Here is a 27,938-nt window from a genome sequence, read left to right as displayed (position 1 = left end):
TGTTATAACCCAGTTAACTGGGTTGTGGATTAGACAGTAGCTACATGTAACATAGGTACTGGTATTCAACTGCTTTCGGTGAGACTGGAAGCCGACTCTAACGTAGTTGGAAGAAAGGCTGGACTGATTCGAACCATTTAAAGTGACCCAACCTATTTCCTATGTTATGTAAGCTTATGAGAAAATTGTGTCCGTTTTATTAAATTATAGGCTCAAGTAAAAACTAGGTAATACGTGCAAATATTAAGGTCAGGTGTTCGTTCTGCTCATAACTGGCAAGCGTGTAGATAATATAAACATAAAATATTATAATAGCAGTAGAGTATAATATGGAGAGCATGTCTAGAATTGTCTAGTCTAAGTAAATTACTTAGATTATAAATATGAGCGTAAAACATTCTAGGCCGTAAAAGAAAAAGACTATAAAGAATAAAAAATTGTTTAGTTTAGGAAATAATAATCACTCATTTCGAATATGGTCTCATCGATTTGTGAACTATGTTATGAGTGATTAAAAAAAGAAACATTTTTTTTTTGTAAATTTGTTGAACGAGAATAGAAATGAAATGCACAAAATGTCCAATCCTCTCTAGTAGGTCAATTTGATTGGTTATGTTAATATTTTACCACAGCCTCGCTCAGCATCAGTAGACAGGCAGCCTAATATCTACATAATAAATAAATAAATAAATATTATTGGACAACTCACACACGGTCATTTGATTCCAAACTAAGCAGAGCTTGTACTATGGTAACCAAATAACTGATAAACATACTTATATACTTCTAAATACATACTTATATAGATACATTAACATCCAGGCTCAGAACAAATTCTCGTGCTTATCACACAAAGATTTGTCCCGGGTAGGATTCGAACCCACCACACGCGGCGCTACGGTTGTTGCGGCGAGGTGACCGCTTAAACCACTGCGCCAAACGTGCAGTTGGCATAATGAAAGAAAGGATTTAAAATAAAAAACACAGCAAGTTATCTTCAAGAACAAAGGTGTAAATTTGCTCTAAAAATAATCACCTAGAACAATAGCAAAGCTTATTCTAGTCTAGCTTAAACATAACATAGTGTATACTTTCGTGACAGTTATCGCAAGTGACATTCTCTAAGTGATGTTCCGACAATGGGACAAAGGCTGTCCGTTCTCGTGAAATGTACCATTCCGTTGATAAATTAAACATCATTGTTTGCGTTCTGCGATTTGCCCCCGACCTTACAACGTGTACCGTATTACTCACGATTATGATAACAAACGTCGTGATTTGTATATGAGGTGTATATGTTCGCTGAACGTTTTGAGCATAACATGAGTCTTTAGCAGAAATTATTTGTTCTTAATCAAGTATCAAGTATAGTCTGTCTGCATCCTTAAACTTGTTACTATCGAAAATTTGCTTTCTAAGAAGGTATAGTATATACTTCATCATAAATCTTTATATGGGCGAGATGAATCTTATAATTTAATGTATTAGTTTAGATTACTGTTAATCTTTCAACCTACCAATTTTAATTAACCCCGATCCACATTAATACATTTTAACAACATTAACAATCATTAAGGTTGTTCTACTAGTTCCGGAACAGGTCCTTAATTAAGAAGATGGTCCTATAACAACTGATTAAGAATTAATTAATATTGACATACTTATGAAACTTTCCAGTTGATTTAATTTCCCATTTTTTTTTTATTCCAGGTCACCTCACCGCCTGGCCAGCGTTAGTCTGTATTCACCACTGCCAACTATTCCGCCCTACAGCGCGCTTAATGCCGCCATGCTAGACAAGATTTACACTTATTGTAACAACGAAGCTCAAGGGTACAGAAAGTTCGAGAGGTCCTGGCGCACGTGACGTCGACGGGAGCGCGAGACCGACATGAGTCAGTCGCAGGACGAGGCCCGAGCGGCCAGGATACAGAAGTATAAGGAGGAGAGAAGGAAACAGCTGACGGCAAGAACAGCGACGCTATTCTCTGCGAACGTCACTGAGAGGTGAGTTGACAAAGTGTCAAGTTGCTTGAGACATAATTTTCTGGAATGTGCTATTGAATTCCTTATCAATGTTTTGGTTACTTGATTCTAATGTGTGTCTTTGTTCTTATTCCAGGCGGCCGAAAAGAACATCGGACCGGACGCCTCCCGAGGACGTCGCCGCACATCTCAAGTCTTCCTCAGAACTTAACCTTAATACTGCTTCAACTTCAGTGCCTATTAGAACAACTCGTACGTCACGTCTAAGAGCCGCCGCCGCAACGCATTCCGATACATCGCCGTCTCCGAGAAAGTCCAATAGAAGTTCTTCTGTCCAATCACTTCTTGAAGATGGCAAAACTAAATCGCCCAAGAATTCCAAGTTACTAGATAGGGATAAAGCAAGATCTAGAAGACAGAGTAATGAAAAAGAAAATTATAAAAGTGCGTCTGCGACGCGCTTCGATAAAGATATTGGTGCTATTAAGACGAAATCTAAACATTCCATTAATAAAACTATTTTAGAAAAAGACAAAAGTAATTTTATAATGACTAGTCCTAAAGAGAAGAATGTTGACGAGAAGAGCAGTTCCAAAATCGACGAAATTAGAAATAAAAAATCAATAAACGAAGAAAAGTTAACGAAAAGAATCGAAGTAAAAAACGAAAAGAAACCATTACGAGTCAATAGCGAAGAATTTTTTAACGATATTGTTAACGAAAAAGACATAACAAATAGTTTAGAGCGAGAGAGGATTGAGGATTTATTTAATAATCTAGTTGTTGATGATGTTGAGAACCAGAATGGCATCGAGATTTTGATAAACGACGAAGTTCTGGCTGACGATGGGCTCAAATATAGTCACAATAGTTGTATTCCTGCCGCTGATAAAGCAATAGATGTAAATGTTGATAATGTAAAGGTAGAAGATAGTGTAGTGCCAAAAGTGAAAGAGGATGTTGGAGGGTTGCTAGGGGCCGTGTGTGTGCGCAAAGTGGAAAGGTTCAGTGAATTGCTCAGCAACTTGTGTTCGCCGTGCGAGGCTGACATATTGTTTGAAGACATCCTGGTTGAGAATGGAATCGATGGTGACAATCAAGTGGTAAGTTAACGACTCTGCACAAGCAAAATTATATTCCTATAGCTCTAAGTTATGTATAGGTAAGCACGGTTCATACATTATTAATTTGTAATAAGCGTAGTATCTGCTATAAGCTAGTTTCAATACACTATTACGTCCATCTGCCTCTACCTCGACCTCTAACCAACTTACTTATGCGTCAAAATACCAGATTATGAACTGATAATATTCTCAGTATATAAATAGTTTGAAATAAACACTGTGATCGAACGTGAATCACATTTAAGAAAAAAACGGACTATATTTTATCTATAACCGTTTCTAATTCCGCCATTATTATAAATCAGTAGTACAATATAACAAAAGAATCTCGGCAGAATAACATTAGCTCATACTTATAAGCGGTTTTAATAATAATGGGTCGTGTTACTCAATGTCACAGTGCATTCATCATCTTGTTACAATATCGACATATCTTATGTCTCAATGACGCACGCAAGAAACCATTCATATACAAAATTGTTACATTTATCAATTTGTTGGGGATTGCGTCTAGAGAACTCACTTTTGATGAACGTCGTGTAAGCCCTGATTAGTTATAGTTTTAGTCACTTTAAATCAATTTTGAAACCATATATGAGTAAAGACAAAACACTGTACATCTAATCAGAAATCTTCTTTTTCGTGTCATCGGTAAGATAGTACCTAACCCTCTTATTCATAAACATACTATAAACCTATTATAGTTAAAAAAACTACTATAATATATTTTCTCTTTTGCATTTCGCTAAGGAGTGAAAGAAACAAAAGTCTTTATAAGCCTTTCATAGCTTCATATATTTTTATGAATAAGAGGGTAAGAATATAAAACTAAGGGACATGTGTGTCAAGTAAAACCGGGCGATTCCGATTCGAATATTTGGCGACATCTCGCTGCTTATTTCTGTAGTGACGAGCAAAGGGTCTGCAAAGGCTGAATGAAGTCCGACAATGTCGCAAGCACTTTATTAAACGTCATTGACAACAAGTGTTCCAGTTCATTTAACTTCTAGTACTTAAAAATTGTATAGGTAGATGCTAAAATTCACGTGTTATTGGCCTAATGATACTTTCTTGCCATAGAGCTTAATACTATCGTAATCTGTAAGAATACGTTCAATTTTAATTTATAATTAAAAATAAATTTTAAAGCAGCATGCAACAATTAAATTAAACACGCTTAAAATAACTATAGCTGGAGTGTGAATGTTCTTCGCGGGTCATCATGCTACCATCCACTAACTAGGCACTTAAAACACATACTCAGACATACTCGCCACTTGTAAAGTAAGCAAGTTCAAACAGACACTGATTATGGATTAGTCATGGGCTTCCCCTTCAAACTACTTAACTTGCCACCGCGCTCGTTGGACAAATTACCGATAAAAATCCGGTTGTACTGGAAACTATTAATTAAAGGTGGTGTGTAATTACGATATGACACAAAAGATAAAGTGATTGCCGGTTACTTATTACAACTTTTATATTATTATCGCGTAGCGTGAGTTCTTAGGTCTAATAATTGACTTTAATTGCTCCTTTAATCTAATATTTATACAAAGCCGTCGTATAAAAGACATACGATCGCAAGGTCCCCTGAATGCTCCCGGTTTGGGAAAATGTATATGGGTTTTCTAATTCCTGTTGTAAAATGTCCAAATGCAAGTGGCAGTTTTATAACATGACTGGTAGGTTCCTCCCACTTCTTTCAAGAGATTTTCATAGATTCTGTAAAAGCATCCCGTGGTTTAAACCATCTGTGTTCTAAATTTCATAGAAATTCGTTCAGTACTTTAGACGTGATTGAGTTTTGAAAGATCCAAATTTCGTTTTTATAATATGACTAGAAATTGACATCTTAGAATATTCGTCTATACCTACTATTGGTGCGACTATAATGTGCTTACCTACATCTGAACACAGCTTTGATATGACCGCAAGATATTTTCAACTTCGCCTTGTTTCAATCGATGCACGCCAAATATAATGCACTCACGGCATCCATCAGCATACTTCACTGAATAATCAAACATTCCATCAACCGAGCTTTTCACTGTCACTACATATTATTTCAAACCAGTTCTTGCTTAAAAAATACCGCAGATATTCGCAAGTTTAAGATCCCCAAGTCTTTCTCATCATTCAATAAATAACCATAGACGTACCTTAAGTGCTCTCTGATTACGTAAGTAGACCCTTTCCTGCGAATGGGACAATCATTAGCTATATATTTTCACTATTTCTTATTTTTTACTTCCAAAAACATACAAGGATAAAATTTTACTTTCGTATTCTTACTTAATTCTTTGGTCTCTGCCTGCCCCCGTTGGACACAGGAACGACTTTATGTGTATTACTTCCAAGAATTCTCATCCGATCTCTGGTTGGTAAAAAATATTTAAAATTTTAGAGCCTAAAAATATTTAAGGCTATATTCAAAACTAACCACAAGCGCGGTAGTGACCCTGAATTCCGAAAATAGCCTAAATTAGCACATATTAATGATATTAACATTAAAAATCAATATTAATTTCAAATTCAATTAAAGCATTTATCTACTGGTCTAGATTATTGATGGCCTTAATAACTTTGCATTTCAAATCTAGGTTTAAAACTAGTTTCTGTTTGATTGTAATTCTTAAACGCTACTTTCTCTATACAAGTTTTCGCTTAGTGATTGCTTATCGGAGTTTATGTTTACCCCTTTCAATAGTTTATCTTAGCTAACTTTATTAATTACCTTCGTAAGTTATTGAACACCTGTTGATTTCTGTGTTTTAGATGTGTGCGTAATATTACTGTAAATACTTGTATGTATTAAATGAGTGGGACACGTGTGATGTAAGAAAGGAGTTGTTTTGGTTTGACAACTATAACTAAGGAACTTTCATAAAGAAGAAAAAAATAAAGGTTCGTGTTAGTACCTCATTAGCCTAGTCGCTTGTCTCGGACTTGCTCTTACCACATATTTATTGAGATTTTTTGCATGGTCTTAAAATGAAGCTTATTGATTTATGTAGGTAGAAAGAATATAGACCTAGTTTTGAAATTGATACTTACTATTGATTAACTAGAATTCTTCACGTTTTTTAGTTTGTAATCAAGTCAACGAATTGTCACAATATTTCATATTTTTAAGTCAGTGGCAGCAGTGATCAAAATTGTAACACATAAATATTAAGGTGTAAAAATAGCAGTGCTTTCCTTATAGAAAAAGGGAACGTTTTTTGTTATAATGGGCTCATTAATATATTCAACAATATTAGTATGAAATTCCCAGAAATCTTCAATAAATATTCCGTCAAGATGTTTTCTTCCCACGTATATTTTTTTGCACGTGTAGTACCTACTAGTTTCTGAGTAAATGTTACCCTTGAATCATCTATCAGTAATTGTGATTAATTACTTTTGTTTATTAGTTGAAACCTTTCCACCTACATAAGGTGGTATAAGATTGATGACCTCTGAAGTGCTGTGGTGAAGATTCTCAAATCTTAGTTGGGAAAACTTCGTTGATAGTGCTGATGATTTGTCATGATTTATCAATAAACCATTGCATCATCTATATTTGATGTAATATTATAAAAGGATGACAAGATGTATGGATGTGGATTCGGCTAAGAAGTCTGTAAGAATCGTAGCAATTTCCTTTCTCTGGCATCTGCCCACCGCTATGGGAGGAAGGCGTGATTTTATGTTTATTTTATAAAAGTTTTATTAATCTGGTAGCTCGTTTTTAGTGTCCATTAGTGGAGGAGGATACAATTCATAGGAAGTTACTTTGAAGGAGTATAACGTGTAAAATAGCGTGTTTCGATACGTTCTGTTTACGGACGCATGCATCTCATCTCATTCTGCTATAGCTTCAGAGGTCTGCGACGCCATTACATCGCTTCTATCCATATCATTAAACCAATAAAAACAACCAAGTAATTTAATTTTAAGGACATCAATTATTTCGAACAAAAGCTTTTATCGTAAACCATCATAAAAAATAATTATTAATAACTATTTAAGCGCACTGCACTTTTAATTAAAGCATACCTTCACAATAAAAAAAAACAACAAAATTTTATTACAACTATGAGGTCATTTTAATAAGTTTAATACATTAAAGTATCATAATTTGCGTTAATAAACATGTCAGACAACACTCCGTGTAGACGGGGACAATTAAACGGAACCAGTCATTTTGTAACAAAGCATTTAATTAAGTATAACCACACCTCTCGGTTAGAAGGGCTGACGAAGTTAGTAATGGTGATGGAGAGAGTGATGCCTTCTTTTGAAAAATAAACGATAATTTGATAAAACGATAATTTATAAGATTTTTCTTGACAAGAATCAACATCGTATAATCATAACAATTGTTGTAGTGAAATTTACCGCTAGCGAAAGCATTACCTAAGCTTTCTGAAAAGTCAAATGCCTAATAGATAAGGCTGTAGATATTTCATATTTTACTAAGGAGACAAGAATAATGTTTTAGATACTTTGTCATGTCAAACCAACAGCCCACACTTCCTTTGTGAATCCGAGTAAATCGCGACCTTTTGGCAACCCTAACTGCGCCATAAAACTAAAAATGGGCACCCGCAAACCTTCACCTTTGTTCTACGATTATCTCCATGATAATTGGTGCGTGACTATCATTTTAATTCTTTCTTGGTTCTTTCTCGTTATGCCCAAGGTTTCGTTTGGTCATTTTCGCGTAATTGCCTTATTTACTTGAAAGCCTGTTTTTGCAATCGCGAGCTTTCCTTATGGCTGTGAATTGCCATTGTTATTGGTTTAATAAAATATTATGTCATCTTTCGATTATGTTTGTAAGAAAGTTAAGGTAAATACGTTTTTTTCGGTTACGACAATGCTGCTGAGGCCTGTTATGTAATGCTTTGTTGTCGTTGTAGTTAAAATTTTGTGATAAAGTGAAAGACTAAATGTAATTTTCAAGAAATTGGCCCGTTTTATTTGCTCAATCTTTAACGAATATAAAAGTTTATTACATAAAACGGGCATAGTAAATTAACTAGCTTTAAGACAACAAAATCCTATAATAAAATGCAAATATCGTAGACCGTCTCAAAGTTTGCGTTTGATTCCCAATAAATATTATTAGAATGTTTTCTTGAATACCATATCGTTCAATCAAAATAACTTTGCATATGAATAAAGTCAATATCTTCAACGGGATTGCGATTTCAATTTTATGATAAAATCAATTCCTTTTCCCTACACGTTCGTACATCAAAGTTAGGTTTCCTACAGTAGCAGATTTAATATTGCTTTTCTATTCGTTAGCCGGTCATGCGTGTGCTCTTTTAGACGATTTGATCTTATCGTAAATCATGAGTTGGTACTTAATGGATACCGTAATGGAGCACTAGTACTCAGCTATGTTTCGAGGCTATTTTAAGAGGAATCAAGTTTTAATATATAGTTTTAGCGTTTTGTATAGAGCTTTAATCCGTGTACGTGTTTCTAGGAACGATGTGTTGCAACTTTGTAGTGGTAATTTAAGTTCCCGTGCAGTTAAACTAACAGGGCAATAAATTACTGAGCCCTATCAGTGAAGTTAGCAAGATAGATTCGATACTTATCCTTATAATCAGAGCTCGGGCTCCACAGTTCCATGCAATCAAGATACTGAACTATTACTTCTCAAAAAAAAAACCTAGACATTGACTGACTGAATACCTATACTATACTAAAATCTGAAACCGTCTTTTGCATTTTCGCTAAATAGCGGGATCGAATTTCAGGGAATTTTGCGTGAAGATAGTTCAAAAGTCGAAGTCAAACATAGGTCATTTTTTGTTTTCTATCCAAATTATGCGAGAGCGGTATAGAATATATCAGTTAAATAGTTCAAGCGAAATTACATACATGTTTGCTCAAAAAGCTTGAACCAATTAATAGACCAACTACGCTAGTATAATAGTTACCATAATTTCTTTATAGCAAACCATATACCGTCGAATGGGTTTACATCGTTATTGGGTCAAGTGGCCGTGATTGCGCCGCATATGGCAATGTCGTGAAATTGCATGTAAATTATCGAAGCTTCATTTTAGCACCATGTATGGACGTCGAGGCCTACATAGTACTCTTGAAAGAACCGGTATAGGTTATTATTAGATTGTACGACGTATTATTAGATCGGATACGTGGGTTTTTTTGTTGTTTTGAAAGTTTGAAGTAAAGAGTGAAGGTTGATTGAAAAGTTGTTTGTGTTAGCTTCTTTCTTGTGATTACCCATTCATATTATACTTTACCGGTATTAGCAGTTTATCTGGTACCTAGTGTCTGTCAATCAAAGTGTGATTATGATTTTTTAGAGTCCCTTCTTACAATTCTTGTAAGATAGCAGTTTTGTCACTTTATTATTGATTAGGTTATCCAAAGATTTATTAAAACGTTTTAAAACTCTTCCATTCGTTTTATAATGTTAAAAGATATTTTAATAACTAGGTAATTTGTCTCTGAAGGTACCTAACCAAAGATATAAACGAGAAGAATCACCATTAAGAATCCACAAAGCTTTTCCGTCCAATATTGTCATGCTCATTTCTGACTTTATTACTGCTAATGCTTGTCATTACTTCGTATATTATTCTCCGTGACAAATGTTCATCCAAATGACAGTCTCAAACAATACTGAGCTGCTTCGCTTTCCCGTGATATAATTTTAAATTATGGCTCAAGTTTTATCTTGTCGGATATCTCGAATAAGATTTCTTCCTTGTTTTCCATCAGGACTTTTTAAGCAAAGAATTGCGTATTTACTTTAGAAGATTATTAAGGATAATATTGCTTCTCATCTGAATCCATCTGCGATGTACGACTATTGCAGATTCCCGCCAGATTTGATTTGTTATTAGGATTATTCTTGTGATGTTTGATATTAATCACATTCAAGTTTGTATTTTAAATATGCTTGGTCGATATAGGACTTTTTATTACGTGTTATGAAATTAATAGATAGTTTTGGTCTCCTATGCCTTGCAAGTCCGCAGCTGAAACAGCATCTGTCACGTGCCTGTACAATCATAAAATCTTTGCGTAACTTTCCTTTATAAGTAAAAGCAAACATGGTCCGACAATACGTGTGTTGTAATAACACCATCATTGTTTTAAAACCTAGCCTACCTTGATTCACAATTACTTAACTCCTTAAGTAATACCATGGAATAAATATTAACTTTTTTTAAGTATTGTAATTTCATTACATGGCCTCCCACGCTACTGAATGCAGCGCGACCTTATGCGGTAACTTTCGTCCAGCAAAAAACGATCGTGCCTCTAATTTTTATGTGTCTTATTACGTATGATAATAAGGTCGTTTTTGGCGTGTTGTGGGGTTTTTATGTAGTGGTAATGTGAAACAATACCAATTTTGGTAGCGCCCACAGTGTTAATCGATTGTATTGTGATGTCGCAGTCCGCTGCTGACATGTCGGCGACCTCGTCACCCCATTGCGAGATGTTTCGTATTTGGTTACGATGAGGAATACAACCTCTTACTTTGGGAACGTTTAATATACTTGAGAAACAGGTTGTAGATTTCAGAAAGCTTGTAGAAATGCACCTGTCTTCAGACGTATCTGTATAGATTAATCACGTTGCACTGGCGTCTATGGGACGGCCGTATAGGGCTGTGCCGCTTTGGTCGCTATCATTGCAAAGGGATTAAGCACCGCATAGTGGCTAACGGGCTTTCATCAGTGTAATCCTCACATCGCACAAGCCACATGAGTGTGTATGGTGTATGTAAAGGGCTTCTCAGGAACTGCTGGCGCGAATTGAAAATTATTTTAGTGTTGGATAGCCTATTTATTGAGTACGGCTACTGGCCGGATAACATCACGCTACGACCTGTAGGAGCAGAGTACCAGTAAAAAATGTTACAAAAACGGGGAAAATTAGGACCCATTCTCCCTTATGTGATGCAAGCGAAGTTGTGCGGGTCAGCTAGTACGATATAAAGCTTTAAACCGATCGTATTCAAAATACCTAGTATTCAAACTATATTGATCGTACTACAAACTGTCAGCAGTGAAATGTGACCCAACGATATTATACTACTCTAAAACATATGTCTCTTCAGGGACCCTCTGGGTAAGACGCATAAGGCATTAAGTTATAAGACGTATGGCCTGTAAGGTCAGACCTACATCACCCATCTATCATACTGGTATTAATTGGTTAACCGTATATGGTAGTGAAATCTTTGCAGACGTCTGGACCTTTCAAAGGTTTAGGGTTTAAATTCTGGGAATTTAATTTTCCGATTCCAAAGGTGATTAGACTACCGATAATTAAGTATGTTAGTTTGTTGTTTCGATCACTTTTTTTTATCTATTGTACCTTACGGTAATATAAAAAAAGCCATGTTTCTGTTAAAATTATCAATTGCGCGATTCTTTAGCTAACGGTTGATTCGTTTTATTTATTATTTGATTTGGTCAGGAGTTACTCTCGCTCCAATTAAAAATTAATATAAAAATAACAAAAGCTTACTATTTCACACAAATTAAATATTAAAGGTGCGCTTTATTTATGCTATAGTTTGGTAAATCATCTACCGACTTAAAATATACCTAACAGTCTAACTACTATTATCAATAATAATGATCGAATTTAAATGAAAAGTAAACCAAAGCTCTTTGTTAAATTATTTTCAGAATTGACCTTTATTACATTCGCAACCAAAATCCCGTCCCACACTTAGATTAAAATTGAAATCGCAGCTTACGTATTAATCATTCAGCATTTAATTCGCATAAATATTTCATAAATGTTCAGCTTTTCGATACATCGACGGATATTGGTTTACTGGGTGCCAATTAATTACGTTTTATCTTTTACATTGAAACCCTTATCTGTATGTTTGTATATTTGAACTCAGATATCATACATTCAAATAAATGTATTGATTGAACGTTATCTCAAAAGCTTTAGCTTGAAATCCAGTCGGCTTTTAAAAGTGTTCACGGATTTCGGATTAAATAGGCTTATAACGGAGCTCTTAACTTTTATTTTTATTTTGTTCGTGATAATATTATGCTATTGTATAGTTTATAGTGTATGTATATCATAAAAAAGATCATAATGTTAGTAGTATCAGTATCTCGTATCGAAACTTTAGAACATTTCATAAAACCTTATGAAAACTGTCTCAAGGGACATTCGAGACTCATTTTTGCAAAACTTTTCATTATTTAAGTGCTACCTTTTGACTACAAAGTATTTTTTTTTTATATCTTTAATTAACATCAGTTATCAAAATCTTTAATACAAAAAACCCATTCAATCGATACGTTTTTCAACATTCCCATTCCTTCAGACGCGATCAAAAAGAATTATTTATCCAGTTGATTTTCCCTTCCGATTCGCCTTTTAAAAGATATCTCCCTGGAATAAAAATGTTCCTCGAAATATGAATTAGCCAAATCGCTTGAATTGATTCCGGGATTACGGGGATCCCGGAGCTAAGATACAAACTTTCCCTTTTTAACATAATCCTTGTATTTTGTGTGGTTTGTTTTCTCATTGATATTCAGTAACTTTGTAGGTATTCATTATGCCTTTGAGATAATATATTACGATCTATAAATTATTGTACGATATTATGCAGTACCTAATGTTTTTGTTGTTAGTTTTGCTTTCTTGATTTTTTTATGGCATTACTAGTATCGACCCGCGACTTAGTCCGCGTAAAAAGATTTCCCAGCGTAAAAATCCTATGTATGTACAGGCTATAAGTCACCAGTGTACTAGATTTCATTAAAATCTGTTGTTCGTGCAAGAGTAATAAACATACATACATACATCATCACAAACTTTCGGATTTATGATATTTGGTAGGATTATAATATTAGTAGAATAGCTATTAGTCGTATTATTATTGCAGTACTTCTATTGCAATATAAAGACTTGTTTCTGTTTCCAAGTAAAAAGTCACGGAAAATTTAACCTCGACTAAGGAACTTTGAAAATAATATTATTTGATAGTATTTTATTTAATAAAGTAATATTAAATTGCTGTTGAAACGTCCCTGTCAGTCGGTCACGTTCACCAAAGTTATCGTATTAGTTAGACGTGACTTCTTTGCTGTAAAAATTGTTTTAGGACCCATTTTATATAAAGAATTGTGGGTTCATCATAGAGTCATTGGCATTTGTAGATATTTAGCGAGTGTTCTACGGATAGGCAACGGCGTTAAGTGTCAAGTGATTGGCCTGTAGGATCATTTAACTACCGAATCGACATTGGTATACAACTCACAAGTTTCATAAATTTCGATTTATTATTACTTTTCTATGCTTCGTAATTAGAAGGCCTTGTGAGAGTTTACTTAAAAAAAAAAAGCCAAATAGTATTAAGTCCGAAAACGGGAATTAGATGTTAAAGTTAGTAAATTAGATGTTAAAATACCTTTTATAAACTAATACCACTTAACGACCACGAGGTAACTATCCTTCAGATCGAACTATCTTTAATGACAGATGGTTTCGCAAAGCACTCACGTATTCGCACTATTCGCAATCATAAACAAACTCGCGATATGACACTCCGTAGTATTTTCCAAGTAGCTGACCTCACCCTAATAAGAATACAATGTTTTTATAATAACTATTGGATCACTGTTATTTACGTTGATGATGATTGGAGCGTAGGCAGAAAATGTGGTCCTTTATCCTTCGAGAAGTAGTGGAAGGTTGATTTTTCAGTGTCATAGTTTGAAGTCATCGATTACTAAGTATATTTCCTTACGTAGTACATTTTTTTCTCTATTATTAGTTAAATAGTTAGGCTTGGTTTCACCACTCCTAATAATATATGAGATAGCTTGTCAGATGGAATTGTGACAGTTGTTTTCACACATTTGCTGTCACTTTATTTAGCAGATAGGTTATACAACAATATAAACTAGTAATGTCTTTGTTTCGGTTAAAATAATAGTGATAGAAAGACTTCGGTATTGCCCTCTGCCAAAAGATAATTTAAGTCTAGTCGCCTCTTTATTTTACGGTCATATTAAATTACGAGAAAATTCTGGTTGCGGTCCAATTTATGTTTTTCTCAGTAACTCGATCGAACCTACGAAAACTTGGTTACCCTATAAGTGTTTTCGACAATTTTGATAGTACCTAATTCGATATCGTTCGTATCATAACAGTATGCGCCTGTAGTATTTCAATATAGTTCTTCAGCAGTAAGTACTATATGTAAGCAAGAATAGAAAAATGGCTGTAAAAAAAGCATAACAAATGAGTATATGATTATACCAACTAAGATTGCGCGTATATCTTCTGTCTAATGATTCTTTTCATAACAATTACGAAGTTATTCTAAGTAATATTACGTTTTCTACACAAGTATCGTTTATGTCCATTCATACGAGGAAATTGTATATTAATTACACGCCATACTGGAATAATTAGCAGCACACGTACAGTTTAGTGACATTTTCACAACAGCTTATATGTTTACCGGGAAATTTAATTAACATTATGTTCTGCTCGGCTCTTCGTTCATATTGTAAGTGTATGTTACAAATATAGGTCAGATCTCCAACGATAAGGCGTGTAAGTTCATTCAAGTTCCATATGACTGTAGGTAAAATTAGGCAGATGTTTTTCTAGGTCTTGATAAAGTAACATAAATTCTACACGTACCTACTGCTAGGCATGGGTCTCCTCCGGGAGTGTAGGTAAGGCTAAGCGTTGAATCCACCATGCTGACAAAATGCGGGTTGCAGACTTTGCATACCTTCAAGAATAGGTCAGTGGCATCTGATTGATTGATGTTTGATATTATATTATTAAATGTGATTTAATTTAATTATGTAATCGAAAGTCAATTATTAAAAGTCTGTTAGCATGACTTATTCTTAGATACATAAATTTATTTAATTTATTGAACTATTAACGTTGACGTTTAAACCCGTTTTCTGGTAAATAAGAAAGCCAAGCAAGCGTAACAATGTTCCTTCGGTGTAAAACTAACCGTGACTGACATGATTCAATTTAAAAATCAGCTCTATTTAGCGGCTAGTTTTCGTCTCCGTCCGCCACCGTCGAAGGAAAGTCTGCAACTTTAAAGCTCGTTTATAAATGCCTTAGTTGCCACAGAAACTGGTTTTAACAGTAGATTGATTGTGACTGCGAACTAAACTATTTTCGAACCAAATGTTGACCTATTTAAAGTTGTAGTATGTGTCTGTGGTCTTAGTTTAGGTAACGTTGCCGCGATACTAATGAAATAGAAAATTCCGATTTTTATTTCGATTTGCTGCGGTTTACTGTCGTTATATTGTGGGTTTTATAAATACTTTGTGTCATTATTTACCAAACTAAAGTTCAAAACATTTTAACTCGTTATCCAAATTTAATAACACTTTCTTTTCAGTAATTGAACTTGGTACATTTCTATTCGCAGTCTCATTATATTCTTGGAGATTTTAAAGGTTCTAAGTAGCAGCTACTTTGTGGTGTAATAATATTAGTACAAACATAGACAGCATAAAAAACTGCTAAAACATTCAGAATAGTACCTCCATAAGTGATATATTTCTGTGAGATATTTTAGACACGTCTAATAAATGCTATACAAACGTAGTGATCGATCGCTGTTACAAAAATGTACTAGACATTTCCTAAAATAACATCTATTGATCGAGTGCCTTTTACTGTAGTTACTTTTACTCGCTATATCCACTTCTAATAGATCTAGGAAACTACATGTGTATTTGTGTTATTTCTGTTCGCGAGACTCGTGTATTAAAGAATATTAACTTTATGATGTGTAGGTATAGATTGACGGTGATTTCATAGTACCTAATCTAATTCTATGCTAAAAAGTTATCAGTTCATTCGGTATCAGTACCGAAAATACAAAATCAACACAAAAACAAACTGCTCAAAAGATACTTTTGAAAAGTATTACTCACTATCTTTAATAGTTATAGTTATTACCCCGGGTAACAGTCGAAAGACTACCTGAGATTTTGCAAGAATATCTCGGCTCTAAACTATTTAGGTACCGAGTAACAATGACTAGAGTGTAATTTATTTTCCTAAAATAGAGTCAATTATCTCTTCATTTTAAGCTAACAATCTAGTTACACAGCTCCCAAAAATGGCTGTATCCTCCATAAACAGTGCTACTGTATACAACCCGGTTACAAGTACATAAGTAATGGTACCAAAATCTAAGTAGTGAAAGAGTTGCGCGGGCGCCTGTCATATCGTCGTATCGCAGTTGCGAACAACCATCGCGCGTGTTTACGCGCATCGACTCTTGCGCACAAAAGTTTAGTTTGTTTGTATATCTATGTGATTTATGTGTGAATTTCATTTATGCTGTGCGTCAATGTATTGTGTGGTTTAGAAATTGTGTGATCGATATGGTTATGCATGGTTATAGGTGTTTCTCTGCCTATTGTTCTGTTTTCACAAATCTTCTGCTTTTTTTTCGCCTAGGCTCGGGGTCGATTTAAAAACGTTTTGTGTCTTACCTCCAGACTGAATTTTGTTACTTTTAGACATAAATAAAACCAGCCCATATTAGATTAACGTTTCTACATAAATAGATAAAAACTGTAAGAACATAACCTAATATCAAAGTACTCAAAACACTGTTAGGCTGATTTTCGATAAGTATTTCGGCAGGTGGCATATTTTAATACATTTTCAATTACTTTTATTCATTGCCAATTCTCAATTACTATCACAATCATACCGATCAAATTCACGTGCCGACTGAAACCGTATTTCAGTGGCACGTTTCGACATTTTGTCGACATTGAATTAACTGATAACTAAATACGGGTTGTTGTCGGAAGCAGACGGTAACCTTACGTAAAGCTCTATGTATGGTAAATTTATGGACGTGTGTGTCTGAGTAGTGTGATATTCTGTCATGACTGTAGATGGATTGTTTCGTTTGCAATATGTATTACCAACTTCCGTCCCTATACCACCTTACTAAGTGTATTGAAAATGTCTACTAGTTTTGGGTTTACCCCGTTTTTGTACAATCAGTAATATATCAGTATAGTTTGTAAAAGTGACAAAAATATAGGTGTTGGTTCAAACACAAAATTCATCGCTATTTGCTAAAAGACAAACTTAAATTTGACTTCTGTTCATTCATAAGGCACCTTGACATCTGAAGTTAGTTGTAGAATAATCATCAATTATTTGAGACTTACTTTCAAACACTGAAAATTTTATTTGCGCCTTTAACTAGGTAGGTAATGTTATATATTTAAGTGCTCAACACTCAACACGATAGTATTGAAAGTTACCACTAACTAGCAGGTAAACGCCTCCTGATTTATGGGTACTGTAATACTGAGGAAAGAATTAGAATGTTATTGCATTAACGAGTACATCATGCGCATTCAAGTCTATCGTGACTTGTTAATTAGAAGTGCAGTAAAAAGACATTATATGACAGTAGAAACTGACGTTTACGACCAACATAATCGGAATATTTTGCCTTTTAGATGCGTGTATACGCAGTTTAGTAAAGTTTACATTCAACCGATCTCGCAGTAGCGAAATAATGTGGATAGGTATCTACACTATCTACTTAATTCTGAGTGTTCGAGACGTACAGAATTCAAAATGAATAACTTAGCTTAGTTTTTTTTCTTAGCCTCTTTGTGTGACCCGCTGTTGGGCAAATACTCAACTTACTTGACCCTCAAAAATGTTTTAAACGAATTGATTATTATCAAAGTAGGAACCTTAATCCTTATTGAGATAACATTGAACCTCGAAATAGTGTTTTATTCCAAATACTTACATAAAGCTCACAAATTCAGTTATTTTTGTTTACCTTTTTACTTTAACGTTTGGGTTTATTGACATTCGTAGTACTAATGAGCGGTTTACGTAATTTCTAATGGCACAAAGTTACACAGCTGCTTTTCTTCATTAAATGCTTCAATAGAACATGAAATTCAGATAATTCTGAGTATGTAAGGTATAGTGAATACTCATAAGTGAACGCATGTTGCGTGAAACCGAGGCAGGGTTGGCAAGCTTAAGTTTGCTTAATGATTGGGACTTCTAAACCTTGTAAACCTTGTTTAGAAGTCCCAATGATAATGTTCTTTGAATATGGGATTCAAGTGCCATCCAAATACCACATCGTTTGTCTGCTGTCGTATATTATCCTATGGTCCTTGCCATTGTGAAGTTCATCTTGAGATTTCATTTTTATTTTTCATCCTTGTACTCTTATGATGCGATTTATATTTACTCATTACTTACAATATGCATATGTTAAGTGTTCAGCAGAATACCATAGAAATCTTATTAGGTAGGTATTTCCTATGAGAATTTTGTTTGTTGGTTACTTCAGTTCTTCTTGATATTAAAACGAGTAAATCTCTATTAAAGCGAGAACGGGTCAATCAACTTAGTCCAGTAAAAGCCAAAGCAACCCTATAACGCTTGCGTGTGTTGCGCAATATTATGTACTCAACAGGAAACACTACCTTACATGAACAAACAGCGCCGTGATATCGCCATCGAAAACATGAAATTCATATTCATAATTTTCACTCGTAGTTCTATCCAAGTATGGTTTGAGTCGAGGAAATAGAATCACCGCTTGCTTCGTGCATCGACTGTCTAGTTTCCATTGTAATCTGTTTATTTAGTTTAGTGTTGCTTGAACGGATTTTGACGGAAATTGCATTGTATAGTATTGTCGGGTTTGATGCGATTAGCTAGGGCATAACCCCGTGGGTAGATCTCTATATTGTGCAGAGAATATTTGGTTCTCATTGTATCTATACTAATATTATAAAGCGGAAGAGTTTGTTTGTTTGTTTGAACGCGCTAATCCCAGGAACTACTGATCGGATTTGAAAAATTCTTTCAGTGCTATATAGCCTATTTATCGAGGAAGGCTATATATCATCACGCTACGATCAATAGGAACAGAGTACCAGTAAAAATGTTACAAAAACGGGGAAAATTATGACCCATTCTTTCTTATGTGACGCAAGCGAAGTTGCGCGGGTCATTACATTATAAATATCGTTGTGACGATTAAGATAAGTTGTTAGATAATTTGTCACTCTTTCGAATTTACAGCTGAATAATTTCGAAAGATTAATTAATCACAAATCTTTCTATTACACGATTTGAATGAAGTCAAAGACAAATGTAACTTTATGAACTTAGATTGAAGGAGAGGTCGTAGTAATACCATTACCCTTGAATGTACTAAACCGTCTGTGTAACGTAAAGTCTGGATTTATTCAGTGCTGTTGTGTTAAATTTGCTCAAACAAGATTGATGCGAAAGAAGGATCGCCACCAATCTATCACTTACGAAATAACGTTAGTTTTGATGAATTTATATTTAGTAAAATCTTTTTTGGCTTGTATTTTCTATCTAGATTTAAGCTAACTTATTTTTACAGTATATATAACATATATATAATTATATACATATTGAACCAGTAGACTAATAGAAGATTTTAATACAATATTTACTTTGAGTAAAAAGACTAGATGAAATGTATTAAAAACATCTTTTAGTTCTTACTGTGTCTAAAGGCATATGACTAAGAAAATTGATTTTAATGATAGTCTTTAGACAAACAGGCAGCCTTAAAGTCAATGTGGAATCCAAAAATGGTATAATAGCAAACTATTTTCGATGACGGAATGACTGGTTTTGTAAAATAGCAAAATTAAGTATGGCGAAAGAGTGGCATAAGTAATATGATAAAAGTTTAAAGTCAACCTAACTATTTTACAAGTAGTTGATATAATTGACTGTTTAATCTATCACTTAGCATGAACATTTCAAATATTCGCTCAAATCATAACGATATCTTTGCATTGCAAATTTGCATAGCGTAGGTAGAAGCTTGAGTTACCTAGACCAGACAATCTATCCAGTGTTCGAAGGTTGTTCTACCACAGCGGCGAGATTTGAGCTATTTCGTAACCTTAGTTCATGTAACATTGTATAGTGATTTAATAGTTATTGAAGTTATAGTCATTTAGCTTGAACAGTGCAGTTGATTTAGTGCTCAGTGATACGTAGGGATTAGTTCGGTGAACTGTGCCTTTCTGCTTTTGGGTTGAGTGAAGTGTGATTTTGTTGCCGAACATCTTTTATTTGTATACTGTAGTGTTGTATTGAAATATGTGTTGTATTGAAATATGTGTTGTGGTTTAATATGGAATGGGCAGCAAATATGGACGTGTAATTGGATACCTATGTCTAGACTTAATTAATTCTGTTTGTATTTTTGGTTCGGTTTAGAGTCTAGAATGTTCTGTGTTTGACTACATACTAACCCCCGGTTCCTGAGGTACATTTAACGGTACTTTATCTATTCAATAGTGTCAAAACTCATACAAAAAACACTATTGAATAGATAAACTACCGCTAAATGTACTCAGAAACCGGGGTTAGTTATTTCCTTGTATGTTGTACGTTTTCCGTACTCAGGCGCGTTATGTTCGGTTTATTAACCAAATTCAATTTCGTAATGTAACAATCCTAATATTGGCAGCCATCGTCCTCGCCAAGTCTTTGTCCTCACTTAGTTACGAATTTGTGCCAAGTTTTGCACGAAATTAGTAAACATAACATGGTACGAATCTACGAACAAATAGGCGTTCCTAACTTCGACGGTTTACATTATTCCGCCTGTCAAACTAGTGTTTGAGTTTACTTATTGTTGTGTTTAAGTGACGGCTGTGTTAGTGTTTCTTTCTGAAGTTTTTCCTCCGTTAATGTTGTTCTTTTGTCGCACTTAGTAATTCTTTTTTCGTGTTTATAGACAGTTGTTGTGTGGGGAAACTGACTGTCACTTAGCAACGAAACATACTAAATAAGTTATGTGTAGGTACTTACTTACGCACATATGTACACACATAAAATCACGCCTTCTTCCCATAGGGATAGGCTTTAGAGAACGCTACGTAGTACTATCCTTACAAACTTCCTTTGCTTCATTCAAGTCCATACTCTTTGTCATACAGGATTGTCATCTAGTTATGTGTACTTCAGCTACGAATTGTCTTTAAAACTGAACATTGCAGCTTTCTGTATAATGCATTCATAAACAATGTACGCCTTGAAATAGGGGCACAGGGTTCAGATATATAACCTAGTTTACCTAAGCTCTTATTCATAGGTAGACGGCAAGAGCTACCATGAATTTCTAGACCGTCTTGAATATTAATCGGAGTAATAATGCATTAAGTACTGTCCCAAAGCTACGGTAGCTGCTCGAAGCTACTTAATTATTGCATTACAATTTAGTGTTCAGAACCTAGACTGTGTGTTGATATTTTTGTTTACTTGTCGTATAGTTTGTGATATAGTTAGCGTCAAATGTGTTCGAGCCGCTCTAAGGTGCAACGCAGACGACAGACTATCCTTGACGCACTTTTTAGTTTGTGAAAATAGAATTTATGCCATTATATGCAGTAACGCACACAACGCGCAAAAACTCCGGCGCGTTACTACGTGTGCGTCGGATAGTCTGTCGTCTGCGCTGCACCTAAGGCGGACCAACAACGGGGACAGACTGTAACGTTCCCTCCGAAACTTGAAGACATTCAGCTCTGATGTCACTAAGCCATCCATCTATAGAATATCCGCTCCTAAAATTGCTTAGCCCGATGATCGGTTAGCGACCGGCGAGAGCAATTAACGGGCGCCTCAAACCTTTACCATAAATGCTTGTAAAAACTGGCAAGGACTTCTCAGAATCCATTTTCCTGAAACTTTTTGTTTATTTAGCCCGAATAAAGTCCTTCGGTGGTGCAGACTCAATACAAACAACGAAAGAGCTCTAATTACACAAGTTCTTTCAGCGTTTCCTTTCTTAGTTGTAGTTAATATATGAAACCCTTTGCAAATGGCCCATTCACTGAACTTTCTGTTAATGCTCACTTGTTCTATTGGTTTCTGAGTTCTTTTGTGTGAAAGAGCTGTTATTGTTTAGCTTTGGTCGCTTTTTGAAATGTTTTCTTTGTTGATTAATGGAAGAGAATCCTTCTAAATTGTGTTGTTTCTCCGTGATATTAGACGTCACATATGAGATACCTACGGACTAGCTTTGTGTCTGTGTCAGTATTGTGTAACGCCGGTAAATAAAGAGATGTGAGAGTAAGGCCTGAAACTGCGTTAAGCGGGCGCCCGCGACGGACAACCGTCTCGTGTCCACGCGCGTCGACACGCAGGCGGGCTCCGCAGGAACGCGCCGGTCCCCGTCGCGGAGACCGGAGTTACGGAGTGTCGCTAGTTCAATTTTAACGGTGTGCATGTACAGTCGTATCCATGGAGAACCTAATATATTATTACGTAGCAAAACGACGACTAGCAGAAAAGAAACGGCAGCCAATAAGCCCATTTATTGAATCCAGGTTGCTGTGCGGGGAATTTGTTGTAAAGTTCAGTAAATTAAGAGAAAATGAAAGTTCATTTTACAAATATTTTAAAGTTACGATACCGGTCTATGACGAATTATTTTCGAAACTGGAACCATATTTGAAGGTCAACAGTTTAAGGGTAAAACCTGCATCAGGCATATCACCAATTTTTTCTACCCAAATTTCAAATTTCTACCCATGCCGCTGTTCGTGCATCCCGGTCTTTATATAGTACAGTCGACTGGTCCCATATTTTTTTTTTTTTTTTTTTACTCACACACGGTCATTTGATTCCAAACTAAGCAGAGCTTGTACTATGGTAACCAAATAACTGATAAACATACGTATATACTTCTAAATACATACTTATATAGATACATTAACATCCAGGCTCAGAACAAATACTCGTGCTCATCACACAAAGATTTGTCCCGGGTGGGATTCGAACCCACCACACGCGGCGCTACGGTTGTTGCGGCGAGGTGACCGCTTAAACCACTGCGCCAAACGTGCAGTTATACAGCAGTTATATGGCAGGGTGAGACTGCACTTCCACAATAACTCTTTCTGTATCGAGACATTTTCCTCCGACCGTGCGTGCGACCCGTATCACCTAGCGTTGTTGACTGAACGAGTCCGTACGTGTTACCGCCGGCGGGCACCGCGCGCCATGCCGCGCGGGCACCCGCAGCGGTCTCCGTCGCAAGGAGGCGGGCCCCGCTACGCGGGTGCAAGGTGCGTGTCCCCGTGCGGGGCGCCCGCGCGGATCTCCGCGACGGAGCACTTTTGTATGAAACCGCGCGAGTGCCCGCTTAACGCAGTTTCAGCCCTAAGACGGAAAAAACGATAGAAGAAGCTAATATTTTCGGCCAATATCCTCGCAATTACGCTACGTTTAGTTATTTTCTTAGCGTATCAATTATTGGGGTAGACCACGAAAACGTTGGTGCGATGACTTGGACGCCTATCTGGAGGATTGCTGTGAGATAGCCAATGACGTAACCGGGGGAAGATTTTGGACCTTTGTCCAAATAAAACAAAATTGTTAGCGAAAGAGATTTCCCGGGATAAATAGAATCCTATGTGTTAATGCACATTATAATCTAATGTATGTACAAATCAAAAATTAGAGTAACAAACATCCACCCTAACTTCCAAACTTAACACATAATATTAGTACGATTACCCATAAAATACGGAAGTTGTAGCCCTAATGTAAATTTCAATCTAACTGTACAATATGGTAGCATACTTGAAAGTTGAAGCGATGTGTATGACAAGGAGCCGTTAATGAACATGCGTTTCAACATGTGTTACGTTCACAAACTTTGGCCGGTACTTGAGTACCACAATATGACGTACCTACTTAAGCACTTATAAGTTTTGCGTATGAACACGATTATTTGATGTGGTTACGCGGTCTGTGTATGTAAAGTTGGTTATGCATAGGATGGTCTCTCGGTTATTTGGTTTAATTCGAAAATCTTCTTGCTTTCTTTTGGAAATCTACGGATAGTGTTCTGTTTTGTACGGTAGTCTTCGCATTTCTATTTACCTATTGCAAAGTACATTATTAATTGTACTCATTTAATTTTACTGTATATTTTTGTGTTTTTTTTATCGTACATTCATTTTCTCAATTAACTGGTTGAGTAGTCTTTAAGGGGTGCGATATTAGAAGATTTTACTATTTACTCTAGTTTTCGGACTCTATATTTTTCCACATCATTTCTCTACAGCTTTCGTAACTTATAACCTTTGTAACTCATATCTTAAAGGTGTCTGAAAAGCGAGTGTCTATAAAGTTTGATTTTGTAGAAAAATCAACACTTTTTATAAAAGTGAAGTGACAAATTGTGAGGTTAACTCTTAGTTCTATGTGAAATCATAAAATTAACGAGTTCTCCGAAACCACCAATATGAGGATATACTTTAAGGAATACAAAGATAAAATGGTAAGTTTATATCAAATTTCTCAGAAATTAATGTTCTAAATTCAGTGGATTATTTCACTCTTGTATCTCAAGTTCCAGACATTGTTACGTTTAAAGCACACTTGACTTTTCATTGAGTTGTTAACTTGAACAGCGAAAATTATATCGGAATTGTTTAGAAAGTATCTCTAACTGTAGAAAGCGAGATTTCCAAAAATACGATTGAACTTTTAATCCTTTCGGAAATATGTTCAAGATTTTCAGCCGATATTTCTAAATATACTTATTTTAAGCTACCTCAAGGAAAGGCTGTATTAAATAAATATGTATTTCGTTTTTGTTATAAAACGCTAATATATTTTCTCGATTTTTTGTATTGTATATTATACGATGAATTTTGTACTATATAAGGAGTTCAAGCCGCCCGAAAGGCCTTTGACATGGTTTTACGACTGGTGTCTTAATTGACAACAAATTAATTGACATTGGGACCGACTTTTTACGAATCCTTCTATTAATTAGAAAGCAAAAGATAGCATAACTTTTAAACTCTCGAGTTGCATGTTAAGCAAAAGACATATTAACAAAGTCCTCAATTATTGTAAGATTATGTAGTTAATACTAACAGCAATCTCAAACTAATTGAACCGACACGAAACTTAGCAGAAGCTAGATAACCTCAACTAAGCTTCAGTTCTCAAACGGCATTGAGGAGTTCACTGACTATTGTGCAACAGAAACGCAAACGATATCTGGTTTGCCTTTAGCCGTTCCACGAATGTTGTTCAGTGCATGCTTTAGATATTGCTAACTATTAATCAAATGTTACAATGTTATTATATTGTATTGCACCGCTCATAGCCAGTTGTGCTCACTGGTCGGTAAACGATCTGTGTGTTAAGCAACCGTTGGCGCGGTCATTTTGTAGGTGGGTGACCGCATAATATTTGAACTGAGCGTGTCCGTGCTTTGGAGGGCACGTAAAAATGCGGTCCCGGTTGTTGTCAATTCAGATAATAGTCATTAAGCCATGACAAAGGCCTTTCGGGCGGCTTGAACAACTTTGACACTAGGTTGACCACTAACCATACGATAGATAGATAAATTATATTGTATTTGTATAGTTCGTGCGGTTAGTGGTTAAGTGTCATGGTAGGTCAAGTCTGAAGGCTTTTAGATAATGCTTGTAATCCTAACCGACTGTTGACATTTATAAGGATCATCTTTGAAGGCGACATTCTTTTTCAGTCCACTTCGAAAGTAGAAGTATCTTTCAATACCCTATATTCTGAAGCATGCATATTGTTCCATTAAATAAATATGACATTGATGAAGCAAATGGTTCATTCTAACTACCTAATTCGACCTGATTTTGGTTAAAATTTCAAAATATGTAACTGTTAAGCTACATTTGCAGTATAAACTTAGCTTTCATAACTTTTAAACTCTCGCGTTGCATGTTTAATGTTTAATAGAATACGGGGATTAACGCGAACACGCATTTTACCTTAAAATGCCTAACGTTTCGGCGCAGGTTGCATTCACCGTGGTCACAGGCTGACTGACTGAGAGTCAGCCGGCGACCACGGCGATCCCCGTATTCTATTATACATTAAACTTAGCTTTGCTTACAGCCTCCATAGCCAGGTCATATCACTCTGAATCTTCACATCTTTGAAAAATTTTATGCACTTAAAGCTGCAGTAAAAATTAGGTTGTTATTTAGAAAGGAAATGTCTATAGAATATGCTACAACGCAATTATGCGATACAAGCACGAAGGCTTATAATGCGTCTGTTTTTAACGTTGCTACCACAGTGCTTCATGCTTGTAACTTTAAACGATGTTCTAGCTAGTTGTAGTCTGACTAGAGAGCCTTAGCATGCACAATTTCAATTAATATATGTATTTATAAAATCAAGTAGATGTTTCACACGGGCTACCGTAGTCAACAGGTGACTGATCTAAATTTTGAATTTTATATACCTGCGACAGTCTTCTAAGTTGTTGAAATATAGATAAACTAATGTTCGAGTTATAAAGAAGTTTAGTCATTTGATATTTGTCTAGCAAAATATCATCTGAATTAACTCCCCACTTTTCAAAGAAAATTAAGTACATGACGAGTCTAATCATATCAGACTTAGGCCGCTTGTCTAAATGAATGTATCATTTCGTCTCAATTAGCGTTCATTTAATCTAATAAAATGATCATTGGTAGTAACAAATGGGATTATCAGGACAATTTCATTAATTTCATGGCTGTATCGTGCAGCGAAACGTTATTACTATTTAATTAAAACCTTTTATCTTGTACGCCGATGGTTCTCAACATTTATACTGACACGACCCCCGGGGGACCAATTGCTTTCTATCTAAATGTGAACGTGTAAATTACTTATGTTTATTACTAAGACTGTGTGTTAAATGTAGAAATTGTAGGCGTATTTGTTTGGGTCTTGAATACTTTTGAGAATATCTTTAGTTGAGATAAAGTTAAGTTTAATGTCACACCCTATTGTACGATTCTTAAGGCAAATGAAGAGGCGACTCGGATTTGTAATCAGATTAGTGTCAGGTATATTAGTATGTCTTTTTCCTTTCCTGTGATCTTAAACAAATTGTCCCTTAATGAATACTTGTAGTTTGAGATACACTGGTTAATCGTATTAGATGGCACCAAATTAGTGGTGCTTCATTAACTTACTCGAGAGAATAATTAAATATAATGTACACCTATGAAATGTTAAAGCTTAACTTAAATCGTTGAAGGTTGAACAACATTAAAAATTATGCGATAAAATTAAAATGTATTATTTAATGCGTACGCTTTCAGAATATTTTAATCCTATTTATTTAAAAATGTTTGTATAACTTTAAAATGTACTAGTTAATATACATTAGTTGGATTCGAAAGGATTTTGAAACGTTAAGTTATATGTGGCTGAAAGCTGTTAAAGTTTAATTTATTAACTCGAACATAGATAAGTAAAAGTCTTTATGTGTCTCTGATTCACCTTTGGTGTCAGTCACCTCATTTTATACAGTCTAATAAACTGTAAATTGAATGAAGTCTGACAACTAATATAGTTGGTGACACTTGCTAAATGAAATGAAAACTGTTTCTAATCTTAAACTTTGGTTTTAAAGGACTTTGACCGAACTCTTTCACTTGTAAACGCTGGTGAACCCTGCTTTAAACTTCAGATGATAATAGTTTTACATCTGTCTAAAGATATAAGTATGGTTAAACTGTGTGGTGTAACTCCTAAATAGATTCACCGTATCAATTCTTTTTAAGTGTAGTAGGTACAAAAACTGTTTACACCATTGATTTCTAACGAAAATCCTGGTAAGATCTCCCGCGCTGAGTGAGCTTTATCATGTAGTTCGTTGAGTCATAAAACATGCAATTAGCGCAGGCTATCTTTCTTTCTACCTTGTAGTCTTAAAAAATCGTAATAATAAAC

General features: G+C 35.2%; 1 protein-coding gene across 7 annotated transcripts in view; it reads left to right on the top strand.

Annotated features, from left to right (window-relative positions):
- The window catches only part of LOC142978355 (uncharacterized), a 262,256-nt gene that overhangs the window by 32,900 nt on the left and 201,418 nt on the right, over positions 1-27,938 (top strand). For 6 of the 7 annotated variants that reach the window (XM_076122768.1, XM_076122769.1, XM_076122772.1 and 3 more), the window contains exons 2-3: positions 1,711-2,007; positions 2,123-3,089. In XM_076122768.1, coding sequence (XP_075978883.1) covers positions 1,892-2,007; positions 2,123-3,089 — 1,083 coding nt within the window. In that variant the 5' untranslated portion in view covers positions 1,711-1,891. Of the gene's footprint in view, positions 1-1,710; positions 2,008-2,122; positions 3,090-16,388; positions 16,435-24,312; positions 24,490-27,938 lie in introns of those variants that run through there. The other variant, XM_076122773.1, reaches the window with a different exon arrangement.

Source organism: Anticarsia gemmatalis, chromosome 14, assembly GCF_050436995.1.
Source record: "Anticarsia gemmatalis isolate Benzon Research Colony breed Stoneville strain chromosome 14, ilAntGemm2 primary, whole genome shotgun sequence".
NCBI lineage: Eukaryota > Metazoa > Arthropoda > Insecta > Lepidoptera > Erebidae > Anticarsia > Anticarsia gemmatalis.
Note: the sequence above shows the minus strand (reverse complement) of the source record. Positions and strands in the feature narration are given on the sequence as shown.